The 17,068-nt window shown below is 36.8% G+C and overlaps 1 protein-coding gene across 4 annotated transcripts in view; it reads right to left on the bottom strand.

Annotated features, from left to right (window-relative positions):
• The window catches only part of LOC116114019 (brefeldin A-inhibited guanine nucleotide-exchange protein 5), a 29,170-nt gene that overhangs the window by 9,303 nt on the left and 2,799 nt on the right, over nt 1-17,068 (bottom strand). For 3 of the 4 annotated variants that reach the window (XM_031400166.1, XM_031400165.1, XM_031400168.1), the window contains exons 7-20: nt 4,373-4,430; nt 4,215-4,299; nt 3,899-4,096; nt 3,623-3,681; nt 3,442-3,511; nt 3,296-3,364; nt 2,465-2,587; nt 2,318-2,371; nt 2,107-2,195; nt 1,843-1,939; nt 1,633-1,731; nt 1,320-1,520; nt 1,072-1,182; nt 818-1,002 (exon numbers count right to left, since the gene is read on the bottom strand). In XM_031400166.1, coding sequence (XP_031256026.1) covers nt 818-1,002; nt 1,072-1,182; nt 1,320-1,520; nt 1,633-1,731; nt 1,843-1,939; nt 2,107-2,195; nt 2,318-2,371; nt 2,465-2,587; nt 3,296-3,364; nt 3,442-3,511; nt 3,623-3,681; nt 3,899-4,096; nt 4,215-4,299; nt 4,373-4,430 — 1,498 coding nt within the window. The remainder of the gene's footprint in view (nt 1-817; nt 1,003-1,071; nt 1,183-1,319; nt 1,521-1,632; nt 1,732-1,842; nt 1,940-2,106; nt 2,196-2,317; nt 2,372-2,464; nt 2,588-3,295; nt 3,365-3,441; nt 3,512-3,622; nt 3,682-3,898; nt 4,097-4,214; nt 4,300-4,372; nt 4,431-17,068) is intronic. The other variant, XM_031400167.1, reaches the window with a different exon arrangement.

The following is a 17,068-nucleotide window of genomic DNA, read 5'->3' on the forward strand; positions in this document are numbered from 1 at the left end:
GAAAGACTATCACCACCAAGCAATACATAGGGGAATCAGATCTATGTATTATGTGAATGTCTGCATAACATGTTCTACCATCCGAACTATACTTATTATCAAACATCAATACAAAAAAATGATAATAGGTAAATGCTCACTATGTTTCTTTCTCCTTTCATTGTATAGAACAAAATTGTAAAACTCAGATAAAACACTCTTATCTTCAAGCATTATAATAAAATAGCACTGAACATCAATAGAGATTCCCTTGTACCCATGTAAAATTTCTCTCCATCTGTCATGAACAGTAAGTCTCTAAATCTAATTTACAAAACTAATTCCATATAGACAATAACTGCAGCACCTACCTTTAAAAAAAGGTGCCATAAATCTAAATGCTAACCACAGATTATTGAATTTTGGCATGATATATTATGCATATCGCATGAATTGATGCATGACATGGGATTTGAATCATGGGCTTTCATGAATAAAGTATTCTTGCACAATCTCTAGAATGAGCCCCCTGGCTGTAACTTTCACAGAGGGCTTAAAACTTTCACTGCACCCACTAGGGTTTCAAGGCACAAAGGGAGAAGAATATCAAATAGAAAAGAATGGCGCATGATCAAACCAGATTACTAGTGTCGTCCCTACAACAAATAGAAAGACTATATCCATTTGAACTGTCAAGTCTTTAATACAAGCAGGCCTTAAACTACGTTTTAGGTCTGTCATGCATAACATTCTAGAGAATATTTTAGAACAGAAGAAGTTTCAAGTGCCAACACAGGCATTTATCATGCACAAATACACATGTGCAGACTCCTCATACCGTTCAGCAAACTTTTCCATAATGCGGTCTATCTTTTGAGCTTCTCCTGGAAGTCGGAATCCTTTAAGGAATTCACGGATTGCAGTATCAAACTTCGTCCCTGAAAATTTCATTGAATCTACAAAAGCATGCATGACAGCAAGGGGAAACTCCTCATGTTGACCCAAGTAATCACCAATCATAGCCTGCAAAACCAAAGAACATTACACAATTCTGCACCAAGAATGGAATCAAAGTTACATTAGAGACTCTACCTTGTCCAAACTGGTAGTGTTTCTTAGAAACTGGGCAACTGAAGTAGGATTATTTTCCACCAACTTATTTGATATCAGATACTCTATACCCTTTACAGGTTTCCTATTAAACTGCAATAAATTTGCAACTATAAGTCCCTGACCATGGCATAAGCACTAGAAAAGGAAAAAACAAGATTAAGGACTAAATACGGTTCAAATATTACATCCCCACGCTTCTCTTGTTAACATAAAGCCCCATCAATTACCTCAGAGATGGCAGCTTCCATGGTAGATTTATGAGCCTTTGCCTTCTCAAAGTTATCAGACATATCTTCCCTGCTTTTTATCTGAACAGATTCTTTAGCATTAACCTCTTCTGCCAGGGAATGGCTATTTGGACTGTTCTCTTCAGATTCTCTTCGTGACTTCTCCCAATCAACCAGAGATTTAAGCACATTCACAAGACACTACAGTGGTACAGTGATCAAGGAAGATTCATCAGCAACTCCTGCTACCATCTTATATACATGAACATCAATAAACTGGCTAATTTCTAGGAAGTAGACACAAAGCACCTACCTGAAGTGATGAACCTCTAATAGAAGTTGTCTGGGATACAGCAACAGAATTGGGATCTGCATTTTGTGTCCCTTGAGCTATTTTGGATAAAGTGGTCACCTATATAGTATGTCAGAAGACAATGCAGATCCATTACATGCACAACGGATACTTTCAAACTGAAGAAAATATATAACTCAACAAATATTTGAGTAATAAGAGAAACTATACCATGCGTTCAAACAAGTTTGGTGCCTCAAGATCACAATCATAGTTAACATACACATCAACAAGCATCTGAGGATCTTTACAAACTTTATCAAGCATCCTGCCAAAACTAAACTTAATCAGATGATACAGAGGATATATCTGAACTAGTATAATGACAATATGCCAAAATTTGCATGAGTGCATGCACAAATAAAAAGATAAAAGACACCCAGATGCAATGTGTGCATATTTATTTCAACATCTTGTTCAGAATGAATATTGTACCGAAGAACACTTGTTTTTTGGTTGACAGGAAATTCAGCTCCATCCAATGATCGTAGAATTATCAAGGGAAAGAAGATGCCAATCTCACCCTAGGCAAAAAATGTAAACATAAAAAAGCAAGGGTATAAGCATTAAAAAACAAGGGTATAAACAAAGCAAGCAGTTCAACCCTAAAAAAGAGTAGCTCAGATGATCTGTCAAGATCTCATACTTTAAGACTCTCTCTGAATCGCAATAAAAGCACTGAGAAAATTCCAGCTGCATACTGCCAACAAAAAATGCATACTCAAATATTAATAAAAATCTAACAGAGAGCTGTCAAACAGTATGAATAAAAGAAAAACTGTGAGAGGTAAACCTGAAATATGACAGGGGATTGTGAAACTGAAGCCCTCAACAAAGCATAGGAAAGATATGCTTTTACAGAGTCAATGAAATGAAAGTTCTTTGTAAATGAATGGCTAACCCCTTCCAACAAACCCTACATCACCATATTATAAGTCATCATCTGTATAAATGTGAAGCTAAGGAACTAAATCAATTAGTAAAGGCAAGTACCAAGATAGAAATCAATTTCTAAAACAATAAATAATTTCATATACAACATTATAATAAGATCTTTCTCAATCATTTTATTCAAAATGATATTGCAAGTTCTTTTGTGGGAATTTTTTTCTTATAAGAAAAAGAAGAAATTTTCATTAATCAAAGAAAATACCTCGTAGTCAAAGGTCCCACCAAAGCTAATAGAAAAAGGAAAAGAATAAAGAAAATCAAGTCACTACAATTTTCCAATCCTTCCGAATAAAGAAATCCCCTTAAATTTTTTTGTAACCGAAGCCCAAAAAAGAAGCAATAACATGAATCCCAAAGCAAATTCAAAGCCTCTTCCCTTGAATCTTCAAAATTATTTTATTCCTTTCACACCAAATAACCTGATTATTGCATGGTTCTTGGCTCTAACATTTCAAACTTCCAGTAGTTCAAAGCAGAACCACAGCAAGGATTTTAAATAAGTTCAACAAACAAGAGAATAAAGACCACATCCGGCAGCCTTTCATTAGAGAAAGTGGAATCAAACAATTGATAAGCAGAATACAAGTAGTTAGGATAGGGATAATTACTTTATGCTAAGAGTTTACCAACCAAGGCATGCAAACTAATGCACCAATAAATTCATATAACTAACCTGCAGAAGCTCAAGAGAAAGAATCCGTGTTTTGGTTGTGAGGTCATCGTTGTCTTCCTTCATCCCCATCTGCGATGGTACATTCAAGAAATCAAAAAGAGTCATAGAATCCTAACAACAATGTGGACAATATCAAAAATACCAACCTTGCAAAGCGTGCGGAATACCAGTAAAGCATCACGTTGTCCAATACTCATGCTCTCAAGGTCAATCCCTCTAAAATTTATTAAATACATAATGTACCAAGCATACAAGGAAATCCAAAAACAATTATCATTCTGACCAAGAAATATTAAAAGTAGTATCTAAAGTACTGCGTGTCCATACCTTGTGATCTTTTTCCCATCTTCAGTATGCACTGCTTTGTCCAGAACCGCCTCTAAACCCTATACATGTAAAAAGTTCATCTGGTGACAGTGAATACTACCAATGAAAGGAAAAGAGAAAGAAGAAAGAACACCTCTAAAGGTGGCATTATCCATGCATGAATGCTTGGAATGGAAAGAGAGAAATGTCTGGCAACATTCATGATTGTAAAGAAAAGCACTTGACTATCCCTACAGCACAAAATGAATTGATGAATTTATAGATAAATAGACACACCTTGATATCAGCACCACCTGCAAGATTATGAAGTTCCTCAACAGAGGCAAGAGATGTGTCTTTGGCCTGGTTAAGGGCATCTCCTAAAGTCATTCCATTCTCATTTTGGTCACTCAAGGTTGTCTCTTCTTTTTTGGGGCTTGAATTATCTGCTGATGAAGTTTCTGTATGCCCAGAAGATCCAGATGAGGTCGAGGCCTGGATTCCCCACAAAATGTTATGATTTTCTAGTGTAAGCAACTCAATTGTTTCCTCCTTTCATGCCACAGTTGAAAAACAGAAACATTTCAAACAAAAAACTTTCTAATTTTCAAACCTGATCGTTCTCCATCCTTCTGACCACAATACTGACCATCTGTGTCAACATTGCCTTCGACGTCGCTTGGTTTATGGGACTCTTGCTACACATCCAAACTATGAATGATGACTTTTCTGGATTTATTAATCTTCTCATTAATAAGTACAAAAGACTACCTGTTAAGCGCAATATTATAGCATACTCTGATAACTCCAAGCAGAGGTTCTCCATGCACTGTAATTGAAACAAGCATATCATGAAAGAAGACTACCAAGATAAACTTAAAGCATTTGAGAGAAAATACAAGAAAAATTGACCGAGAAAACTGCGTTTCAAATATTAAAGACAACTTCCAGAAAACAAAAAGATATTTAAAATAAAAACCAAAAATGACTATTAGTGGCATTCAGACTTTTGCTGGCATAATTGTGCAAAAATATAAGCTCAGGAAAACACCAAAGCATATTTAATGGCTTCATTCTCAACAACAAAAATAACTAATACTTGGATTCAGATACCTAGCCCACAGTCAGAATTCACATGAATCATCATTATTACATGAATAAAGTCTAAATTTTGATACATTTAGGACCCATTAGATTTTGTTTCTGGAAAACTATTCTAAAGAATTTTTTGTTTTTAAGATCCAATGATATATATGTAATGATCATCCCACATAGAATGATATTGTCCACTTTGGGACTATCCCATATGGTTTTGTCTTTAAAATAACCCAAAAGGCCTGATACAAATGGGAGGGACTTTCTTACATATATAGCTCGATGACCCTCTCTAACTTAGCAGTGTGAGATTTTGAACCCGACCTCACTTCATCCATCTGGAGCACTCTATGCTATACCTCAGGAGTGTAGGTTCTTGAGAGTTTTTTATTTTTATAGGAACCTAGATATGTATATTAATGTAAAAAAACTTAGGTAGTGGATCAGGAATCCACTACTACAAAAATAACCCATCTAAAAAGGGGCTAGAGCTTTACAAAGAGTATCATGAGCCTGTGCAATAGCTTCACAAACTGTTTGTTCTTGGGAGTTACAATAACTTTAACATATTTTGATAACAATTTCACGAAAAAAAAAGTAAGGAAAGGGCGTCTGTCATTAAAATCTAGAAATAGGAAAAAAAAAATGAATATGTCCACTAAAAATATTTTGATAAATTAGTCTCGCCCAACTGTTATTATATAACCAAACAAGTAACACACTAATTGTTTATTAGGCCAATTAATATATATTCGAAAGCGTATCTTCTATCAATCAGATTTTAAATCTCAAACTCATATGTGAAGTAAGAATAATGGGTAAACTTGACAGTGTAAGCTACATAGCAATCAGCAACGATAGCAAAAGAATCTTCTAAAATTTCAACCAAACCAGAAGTCCAAAATCAGCGACGCCAACAACCAAGAATTATCACAATTAAGAAACTTGGAAGTCCAATAGTCTAACAGTCCTCTAATTAGACAGTAATATACTAGCCTGTCATTCCCTTAAACCTCCAGTAGTTACAATCTTCATCTAAAAAATTCTCAAATACAGAACCTCCTTCAATTCTCAAACCCAATCACTAACCAGAAAAGAAAAGTGCCTGCACCCAATCTCTCTTCCAATCTATTATACAACCACCACACAGTCGTATATATTCCTGGTAAACCATTTCTGGAAATCTTCAATCTCAAGATTCTGATGCTATAAGTCTCTAACTCTCCCTCAATGGACCCAACAGAAAGTTTAAGTACAAAAATTCATTCAACTTGATCAGCTCAATGACTCAGTCCTCTCTCCTGCTCCCTCACTCATGGCACCTTTATCCCCACCTACTATCTTCAACATTCTTCATGTCTGCCACATACCATCTTACACTCCTTTTTTGGTCAAGTTGCTAGTCAACTTCCTATGGTATTCTGGGGCTCCATCTTGCTTCTGCCAGACTGTTTTTGATGGTCACACTCTTCTTTGTAAACTCAGTGAAGGGGACAATCTGTTAGACCAAAGGAAATGAGAGCTACTGGTTTAGGGGATAGAAGAGACACTCAGCTTAAGAGCATCTGTTGAATTTTAGGAATTTGGATTAAATCTACATTTTCAGAAAAATGGTACACAGAAAACCAAAAACAATTCTGAAGAGCAGCACCAAACAGCCTTCTCAAATCATGTACAGTGACATTATCACAAGCAATAATGATGCAATAACTCTGAAATTTACCATAAGCTAAGAATTAGGAAAATAAATGCACTCTTAGATTTACAGCTTAAGAATGCTGTTATTTTTTTTTCCTGGTTTTTCTAAGAAACATAAAATTTATAAATACGAATAAAAATAGGGTCCACCAGAAAAGGAATCCATTGCGGATAAAAACGAAAATCAAACCCAACATCAGCTAACTACAGCCTCAAAATTTTCCAGGATAAAACAAAATTGAATGCCATTAAACTCATTAGAGATCAACGCCTAAAGAGAAGCAACAAAATGGAGCTTATCCCATAAAACACCGTCTTCCTTCGTCACAAGATCAAAAATTCTTCTATTACCTTTGTTAGGATCCCATATTGAAAGGGGAAAGGGTAGGCATGTGGGTTATAAAGGCTTGGACACCCTCCCTTGCAAGCCGGTTTTCCAATGAGAGTTATACCCAAGCCCATGAAAGACCCAAGCCCATGAAAGACCCAAGCCCAGTCCAAATTGTTGAGTTATTGGAGTGGGTTCCTATCAATCTTCCAACCAAATAACCCAAAAGGTTATCATCACAAAACAATTCCACAAGAGCTTCACCTCCTTGACTCCCTCAAATGCATCAAATCTCTCCATAAGCAATCGAAAACAAAACATGAATTTGCAACTTAAAAACAATCCACAAATATAGAGAACCAAGATAATAAATAAATAAAATGATTTAATACTCTTCGAATCCCACTTAAACATCACACATTATTAAGGACAAAGTTTTTCATGTAATCAAAATTTTAGGGTCTGGTCAGTAACTTTCAGCAATATTATTCTGAAAAATCATTTCACAAAATGGAAACATGAAATTGGATTTTGCATTTTCAAGTTCAAATACATGTTTGGTAGCTTACTTTGAAAACTGATTTTCTAATCAAACACATCTGAAATTAGCATTTTGAATAAGTAGATCAAATTTGTGTGCTTTCTAATTACTGCTGTCTCATACGGAAAATATATGTGTCGATTTTTGGATTTGTAAATCAGAAAATATTTTCTTAAAAAAATAACAAATGTGCCTTTAGCTTCTCAGAAATTTACTTTTACGTGCTCCCTTCAGTAGCAAGGTACATTAAGGAGGATGTTATTGTAATATATATATATGTNAGCCTCAAAATTTTCCAGGATAAAACAAAATTGAATGCCATTAAACTCATTAGAGATCAACGCCTAAAGAGAAGCAACAAAATGGAGCTTATCCCGTAAAACACCATCTTCCTTCGTCACATGATCAAAAATTCTTCTATTACCTCTGTTAGGATCCCATATTGAAAGGGAAAAGGGTGGGCATGTGGGTTATAAAGGCTTGGACACCCTCCTTTGGTAAGCCGATTTTCCAAGGAGAGTTTTACCCAAGCCCATGAAAGACCCATAGCTCAGCCCAAATTGTTGAGTTATTGGAGTGGGTTCCTATCAATTGGTATCAAAACATGATCTTGCGCACACGTTGTAGGCTGACCTTGGGCTCGGGCTGCTACCCCAAGGAAAGGGGATCTACGAAGTCACCCAAGGGGTAAAGAGACCGACATGGAGCCCACGCAGCAGGGCCCAGTGCCCCGAGGGGTCGAGAAGGAGAGTTGCTAACAGGCTTCTAGAGCCTAACAGGCTTCTAGGCGAAGTAAGACCCAAACGGAGAGCAGTAAAGGCCGATGAGGGTGGGGTAGCCGATAAGGGTGGGCGCTCTTTGGAAAGAAGACCAACGAGTGCGTTGGGTCTCGAAGCGTGGGGGAATGTTAGGATCCCATATTGAAAAGGAAAAGGGTGGGCATGTGGGTTATAAAGGTTTGAGCACCCTCCCTTTGCAAGCCGGTTTTCCAAGGAGAGTTCTACCCAAGCCCATGAAAGACCCATAGCCCAACCGAAATTGTTGAGTTATTGGAGTGGATTCCTATCAACTGGTATCATAGCATGATCCTGCGCAGGCATGACAAGCTGACCTTGAGCCCGGGCTGCTACCCCAAGGAAAGGGGATTCACGAAGTCGCCCAAGGGGTAAAGAGGCCAACGTGGAGCCCACACAGCAGGGCCCAGTGGGCCCCTCGAGGGGTCGAGAAGGAGAGTTGCTAACAGGCTTCTAGGGTCTGACAGACTTCTAGGTGAAGTAAGACCCAAAGGGAAGGCAGTAAAGGCCGATGAGGGCGGGGTAGCCGATAAGGGCGGGCACTCTTTAGAAAGAAGACCAACGAGGGCGTTGGGTCTTGAAGCGTGGTGGAATGTTAGGATCCCATATAGAAAGGGAAAAGGGTGGTCATGTGGGTTATAAAGGCTTGGGCACTCTCCCTTAGCAAGCCGGTTTTCCAAGAAAAGTTCTACCCAAGCCCAGCCCAACTTGTTGAATTATTGGAGTGGGTTCCTATCAATCTTCCAACCAAATAACCCAAAAGGTTATCCTCACAATACAATTCCACAAGAGCTTCACCTCCTCGACTCCCTCAAATGCATCAAATCTCTCCATAAGCAATCGAAAACAAAACATGAATTTGCAACTTAAAAAAAATCCACAAATATAGAGAACCAAGATAATAAATAAATAAAATGATTAATACTATTCGAATCCCACTTAAACATCAAACATTATTAAGGACAAAGTTTTTCATATAATCAAAATTTTAGGGTCTGGTCAGTAACTTCCAACAATATTATTCTGAAAAATCATTTCACAAAATGGAAATATGAAATTGGATTTTGCATTTTCAAGTTCAGATACATGTTTGGTAGCTTACTTTGAAAACTGATTTTCTAATAAAACACATCTGAAATTAGCATTTTGAATAAGTAGATCAAATTTGTATGCTTTCTAATTATTGCTTTCTCATACGGAAAACATATGTGTCGGTTTTTGGATTTGTAAATCAGAAAATATTTTCTTAAAAAAATAACAAATGTGCCTTCAGCTTCTCAAAAATTTACTTTTACGTGCTCCCTTCAGTAGCAAGGTACATTAAGGAGGATGTTATTGTAATATATATATAAGTTTTCTAAGAAATATTAAGTGGATTTTATCATGTATCTCTCAAAGAATTACTAGTTGGAGAATATATTACAATAACATCTCTTTCTAAGAAATATTTAGTGGATTTTATCATATATCTCTCAAAAAATTACTAGCTAGAGAATATATTACATTTTTTGTATCAGAGCAAACGGTTTTGGGAAAAGCAAGGTCTTTTTATCAGAATTGACAGTGTGCCTCTCCCACCGCGTTGACATACCATAACCGATCGTTGTAAGTTATTTTTTTTCTTGTGCTAGATGAGTTAATTTAGTTAACTAATAGTATTGTTACTATGTGTTCTAGATGAGACGTACCACTAGATCTGGTAATAAGAATGCATCGAGTACAAGTGAGCCACCCAACCCGTCAGGATCTACTCCTCTTGTTCTCGATGAAACAAGGATTCGTAACATCATTCAGCAAGTATTGGAGGAGAGTCAGGGGAGACCTATATCGGAGAGAGTTGAAACACCAGTTGTTGTAGCGACCACCAGAGATGAGAGAGAAAGGTCGGTACCCCTAATAGTACAGAGCCGTCTTGAGACTATTTATGGGTTACCTAGTCAGCATCAGTCGCCAGAATTCAAAGGTACAACTGACCCATTAGTGGCAAAAGAATGGATTAGATCTGTAAAGCGTACGACGACACTTTTTCCCATGCTAGATTAGGAGAAGATCCGGTATGCCAGTTTTCTGTTTATGAATGATGCCCGGATATGGTGGGAGTTGATGGAGGATACTCATGATGTAACCACTATGACCTGAGGAGATTTCATACGACTTTTTGAGGCAGAATACAAGACAACTGATAGAGTTCATGAAAAGACGCAAGAATTTATTCACTTGCGACAGGGAACCAGTTCAGTGAAAGAATACTCCAAATTTAATTCCTTGGCGAGGTTTGCACCAGGTAGAGTGAGCACACCAGAATTAAGGATGAATAAGTTTGTTCATGGGCTGAATCCAGAAATAGCTCGAGATGTGATAGCAGGTGCCCAGCCCCCTCAGACTTACAGTGAGGCCTTGGAGCGAGCTTTACAAGCTGAAGTATTTGTGAATAAGTTAACTCCATCGACTCCATCAGCAGCAACGCCCAATACTCCACCTCCCGCTCCATAGAGAGACAGATTTGATGCCCCCAACAATAGAGAAGCAAAGAATAAGAAAAGATTTCAGCCAAAGAAGAACAAGAGGGACTGGAAGAATAAAAGGCCGAGGACTATTGAGTTTCCCCAATGTCAAAAATGTAGGAAATATCATCCGAGAGAATGTCTCAAAGATTCGGGCCGAAATGTGTGTTATAGATGTCGACAATTGAGACATATGATGAAAGAATGCAAGACCCCTCTTGCACCTGCAGCACAAACATCCAGAGGTACTAATGCTCGGGTATTTACAATTACACAGAGTGAAGTCGAGGTCAGCCCATCTGCAGTTACTGGTCAGTTATTATTTCATTCAGTCTTCTTTTATGCATTAGTTGATTTTGAAGCCACACACTCATTTATTACACATGGGATTATAGAGAGATTAGGTTTGAAACCTATTACAGTGGATCAGCCCATTAAGATAGAACTATAAGACGGTGATAGTGTGGTAGCTCAAGAGATGTTTCTAAGGGAGTCTGTAGTGATCCATGGAAGGATATTAGCAGTAGATTTGATTGTATTTGATATGCCCGACTTTGATATTATTTTGGGCATGGACTTTCTAGGGAGACATGGAGTGGAGATTGGTTGTCCAAAGAAGAAAGCGAGATTTAATCTCGATAACAGTGATAAATTCATTTTCGGAGAGGGCCATCAACTTAGCATGTTAATCAATAGTGTGAAGGCTAGAAAAATGTTAATGAAAAGGGTGCTCCGGGTATATTGCCCATGTGATGCAGAGTAGTGATGTTCCTCGACCAGAGATCCAAGAGGTGCCTATAGTCTGGGAGTTTGTAAATGTATTTCCGGACGATTTACCAAGTTTACCTCCAGAGAGAGAAATGGAGTTTAGCATTGAGTTGGCACCAGGGACAACATCGATTTCTAAAACCCCTTATCGTATGGCCCCAGCCAAGCTCCAGGAATTGAAGAAGCAGCTCCAAGAACTCCTAGACAAGGGTTTTATTCGACCCAGCCATTCTCTTTAGAGTGATTCGATTTTATTTGTGAAGAAGTAAGATGGGTCGCTACGGATGTGCATAGATTACATAGAGTTGAATAAAGTGAGAGTGAAGAATAAATACCCGTTACCTCGCATAGATGATTTATTTGATCAGCTTAAAAGAGCAACAGTGTTTTCAAAGATTGATTTGAGGTCGGGTTATTATCAAGTAAGAGTTGTAGAGCAAGATATTGCCAAGACTGCATTTCGGACTAGATATGGGCATTACGAGTTTGTAATGATGCCTTTCGGGTTAACTAATGCACCAGCAGTCTTTATGGATTTGATGAATCGGGTGTTTCATGACTGTCTTGATCGATTTATAGTGGTGTTTATTGATGACATCCTGGTTTATTCTAAGACAAGAGAAGAGCATGAAGAACATCTGAGATTTGTGTTGCGACGATTGAGAGATAAGAAGTTGTTTGCCAAATTTTCTAAATGTGAGTTCTAGCTGGATCAAGTTATTTTCTTGGGTCACATTGTCTCAAAAGAGGGTGTATCAGTAGATCCCAGTATGATAGAGGCAATCCTTGAGTGGCGGAGGCTAAACACAGTAAAAGAGGTTAGAAGTTTCTTGGGGCTAGCAGACTATTACAGGCGATTTGTAGTAAGATTTACTCAATTAGCTAAGCCGCTTACAGCTCTTACCAAGCAGGGAACTCCTTTTATATGGTCAGATGCATGTGAAAAGAGTTTCCAAGAGTTAAAAAGAAGGCTAATCACAGTTCCTATTCTGGTGTTACCATAGTAGGGTAGATTATGATATATATACTGATGCCTCACTTCAGAGACAAGTATCAACCTGGAAAAGCCAATGTGGTAGCTGATGTTTTGAGTAGAAAATCCTTTTTGTCTCAGCTCACAGTGCAGAAAGAATTACTAGAAGACTATATCACGGAGCAGTTAGAGATGATACTAGGAAGAATTGTCAGGTTGGAAATTCAATTTACTTTACTAGAAGAGATTAAAAAGAGACAAGCTATCGACGAGTGGTGTCAGAAAATGAGTCAACAAGTGCTTTAAGACAAGATATCAGAGTATCAAATTTCAGATGTCCTCCGCTTCAGGAATCGCATATGCATTCCTCAAGATGCTGAATTGAGAAAGAAGATTCTTATGGAGGCTCATGACACACCGTACACAGCTCATTCTAAAGGAGCCAAAATGTATCAAGATTTAAAGAAGAGTTATTGGTGGCCAGGTATGAAGAAGGATATTGGAGACTATGTACCAAAATGTATGGTCTGTTAACAAGTTAAAGCAGAGCATCAGAGGCCATCAAGACTGCTTCAGCCACTCAATATTCCTGAATGGAAATGGGAAGATATATCAATGGATTTCATTTTAGACCTTCCAAGAGTTCAAAAGGGTTATAATGCGCTATGGGTGATAGTAGACAGATTAACCAAATCAACGCATTTTCTTCTAGTAAAAGACAATACCACCTCAGATCAGTTGGCTCAGATCTACATCAGAGAGATAGTTAGACTGCATAGGGTGCCTAAGACAATAGTATCAGATAGAGATTCCAAATTTGTTTCAGCTTTCTAGACTAGTCTACAGAGAAACTTGGGTACCAGGTTAGCATTTAGTACAGCTTACCACCCACAGACAGATGGTCAAACTGAGAGAACCAATCAGGTGCTTAAGGACATGCTGAGAGCGTGTTGTATGGACTATAAAATAACCTGACATGAGATGATACCATTGATAGAGTTTGCTTACAACAGTTATCAGTCTACAATTAAGATGGCTTCTTATGAAGCCCTATATGCTAGACAATGTAGATCCCCACTGCACCGGAATGAAGTAGGAGAGAAAGATGCTTTGAATGCAGCTCTTGGACCGGAGATAACTCAGAAAATGATAGAAGACATTAAGTTGATCAGAAATAGAATGAAACAAGCTCAAGACAGACAAAAGAGCTATGCGGATTTAAAGAGAAAAGATGTAGAATTTGAAATGGGTGATAAAGTGTTTATTAAAATTTCCCCTTAGAAGTAGGTACTGCGTTTTGGCAAAAAATGAAAACTTGCTCCTAGATACATTGGCCCCTTTGAAATATTGCAACGAGTAGGAAAGGTAGCTTACAAGTTGGCGCTGCCACCAAATATGGATAGGATGCACAATGTTTTCCATGTCTCAATGCTTTGAAGGCATGTCAGCGATCCCTCCCATATATTAAAAGTAGAAAAAGTGGAATTAAAGGAGAATCTTGTTTATAAAGAGCGCCCAGTTCAGATATTGGACAAAAAGGTTAAGAAGCTCCGAAACAAGAGTATTCTATTAGTAAAAGTTCTATGGAGGGATCATAAAGTAAAAGAAACTACATGAGAAGTAGAGCCAGACATGCGTAACCACTATCCTAAATTGTTCATCTGAATTTCGAGGACGAAATTCTTTTAAGGGGGGAGAATAGTAACACTCACATCAAGGTACGTAATTTTATTCATACCCCAATTCCTTTAGGGTTGAAATATGGAACTTCTTAGAAAGTGCATTTCTCTGAAGTTTATCTTAGAAAAATATAAAGAAAAGCTTTAAAACTTCATTAGGGGTAAAATGGTATTTTCACTCATACTTAGATGAAAAAGTAAGGAGTAAAAGGAAGCAAAATAATGTAAAGAAGATGATACAAATGAGGGTAATTAGGTAAATGACTAAAGGACATAAATGAAATTTCATAGAAAGTGCAAGGGCAAAATGGGAATGTATATATATTTTATTAGTTATAAGGCTTCAATTGACAAAACCCTAGTCATTCTCATCCCTTGAACATGCCACCTCTCATCCATTGTCTCTCAAGCTTCTTCATCAAATTTCAAAGAGAATTCATAGGGTTTAGCTTAAATTTTTGTAGATTTTCAATCCTAAAGCATCCAAAGGTCCAAAAGAAAGAGAATTTTAGCAAAGGGAGGTTATATCACTAGTGTTGTACAAATTCAAGGTAAGTAAATCCAATTTTAGTTTTGATTTGAGCAATAATTGTGTAGATTGATTCTTGTGTGTTTTTACGTGATGTATGGTGGGAATTATTGGCTGTTTTAATGTTTGAATGATGTGTAAAATTCCAGCCATGAAGAGTAGTTCATGTGTATGTGGTGATTTGGTGGAATTATGGATGAAATATGGAAGAATTGTTGATGGAATTTTGAAGTGCTGAATTTGGCCAGATTTGAAGTTAAGTTTTGGTGAGCTTCTACTCCAATTTTAGTGGATTTGGAGAGATATGGAAGTGTGGCCAACCAAGTATTTGCATGTGCATGTGAATTGTTTGATGAAAATTCAAAGAGAAATACATGCATGAGTTTGTTAAATCTTATTGAAGAAATTGTTTGAGAAAGGAAAGAATTGGAGTTGAAAGGTTTTGTTAGGCTTAACCAAGTGTAAGTTTTAGTATTCAATAGTGCATTTTGTTATGCCAAAATTTAGAATATCACTTGGTCATGTTAATTCAATGAGATAAATGACTTTTAGTGCATGGTTCAAGTTACTTGAACCTTTAATATTTCTTTGAATAGCACATTGTATTTAGTTATTGAACTAGAAATTGTGAAACTTATGACTTTAGGAAAATACTAGAGGGATTTGTATGTTAAATTGTTACTTTGATATGGCATTGTTGATAGTAGAGAATGGTGGATTATGTCATGCCATATCAATATGCCATAATAAATTCTCAAGTTTGTGTACTTGAATTTGGAAAGAATATCAAAGAATGGGCTTGGCCATACATATTTTGTACATATCATCCATATATACTTGATTTGGCAAGTGAGAATATTAAGGAGAATGTTAGCAGAAAGTGAGAGAAAGAAAGAAAAGAAAATTGCTTTGTAAATTTATTTTAAGCTAACATGTAAATATGTATATTTTCCTATTTATTAAAGAATATAATTGTAGAATTTCCATAACTTGGAAATATATTTAGAAATGTGTATAGAATGTTATGTTAGAAGGTTGTTGCAATGGGGAACCCGTGAGTGACAGAAATGCAGAAAGTTCCTACATGCACGCCACCATCAGTGAGCGGCCTCAGAATAGAAAAACAGAATTTGTACAGTCCGTTAGAAGTGCATGTAAATGAGGACTGTACCCATAAAGAATTTCATAATACACTCACACGGCCAGGGTTTCAAATCTATGTCTCAGCCTAGTCTGATCGGTAAACCATAATAGAATAAAGAAAAAGAAAGAGAAACAAAATAAGAGACAAAAAACAGAAAAGAAAATTTGTTTCTTAGAAAAAGTTTATTTATTTTGCATATGTATTATGCTACTTGCATTAATAAGAATTTTATATGTGCCCGACTATATTCATTTATATTAATTGTTCTTGCATGTTGATAAGTAGCAAATTAGTATGGGACAGAATCTGAAGGGACAGAAGAGAAATTTGAGAGGTAGCAAATTGAGTATGAGAATGAAGAATAATAGAAAAGAATGAAGTGAGAAAGGAAAGCCAGAAAATGAGTAACGAAGGAAAAACAGTAGTGTAGTTTGATTTACTTACTAAGCAATTAATGCTCACTCCGTTATTTTACTTTTTTTTTTTTTTTTTTTTTGCAGGTACTAGGTGAAATACAGTTGGATGGGACATCAATAGGCAGAGGAGTTTGGTAGCACTGTCCAAGGATATTTTGTACTTGCTGATGTATATTAGTTGTTTTGTGTAGAGATATATAAATTAAAGTTAAGTGTTTTTGGTTTTTACATCATATATATATATATGTTTTCTAAGAAATATTTAGTGGATTTTATCATATATCTCTCAAAGAATTACTAGCTAGAGAATATATTACAGTTATACCCTCTATTATGGAAACCCTTCCAGTAAATCCTATTTTCCTAAGACAACAATCTCAACAAAAACCTTGTGGCAAGAACTATTACAATATCAAGCTTGAATAAAACTCAACTGCCATGTAAGCAAGGAAGTTAATTCACAAAGCTATGTGCACATCACACCTTAAGGAAATGGTGACAGTGATTGTAGTAATGAATTCCTCCTCTGCACTAAATCAGAAGGTCATCAAAATCAACCCTTACAGTGACACACCACATGTACATGTTGCATAGTTCCTCTGATGAACCATAAAAGACCATTTACTTACTATAATAGAGATCTAAATGTTGCATAGTAGCTCTGATGATAGTATGCTTCACTCATAATTTGGCGGCTGATCAACCAAATGGTGCACTCCAAATTTTGTAGTAACTGCACCTCAATCAACTATAGCACTTTATGGTCACACAATGTTTTCACACAAATTTGTAAGGTAACTCAAACTTTAGTTCCCAGTTATTGTCCTAACCAACCATCACCTCACACATGCAACTCACAAGTCACTTATCTGAGGCCTTGAATAACTCACACTCCCAAGACCATCAAAGGGACACCCACCTAAATTACAAACTGTCCAGCACACCAGACCGCCCAAATGCAGTCCATTACGATTTACCAAACTAATCCACAATCAAAG

This window comes from Pistacia vera, unplaced genomic scaffold (genome assembly GCF_008641045.1).
Source record: "Pistacia vera cultivar Batoury unplaced genomic scaffold, PisVer_v2 Contig7, whole genome shotgun sequence".
NCBI classification, from domain to species: domain Eukaryota; kingdom Viridiplantae; phylum Streptophyta; class Magnoliopsida; order Sapindales; family Anacardiaceae; genus Pistacia; species Pistacia vera.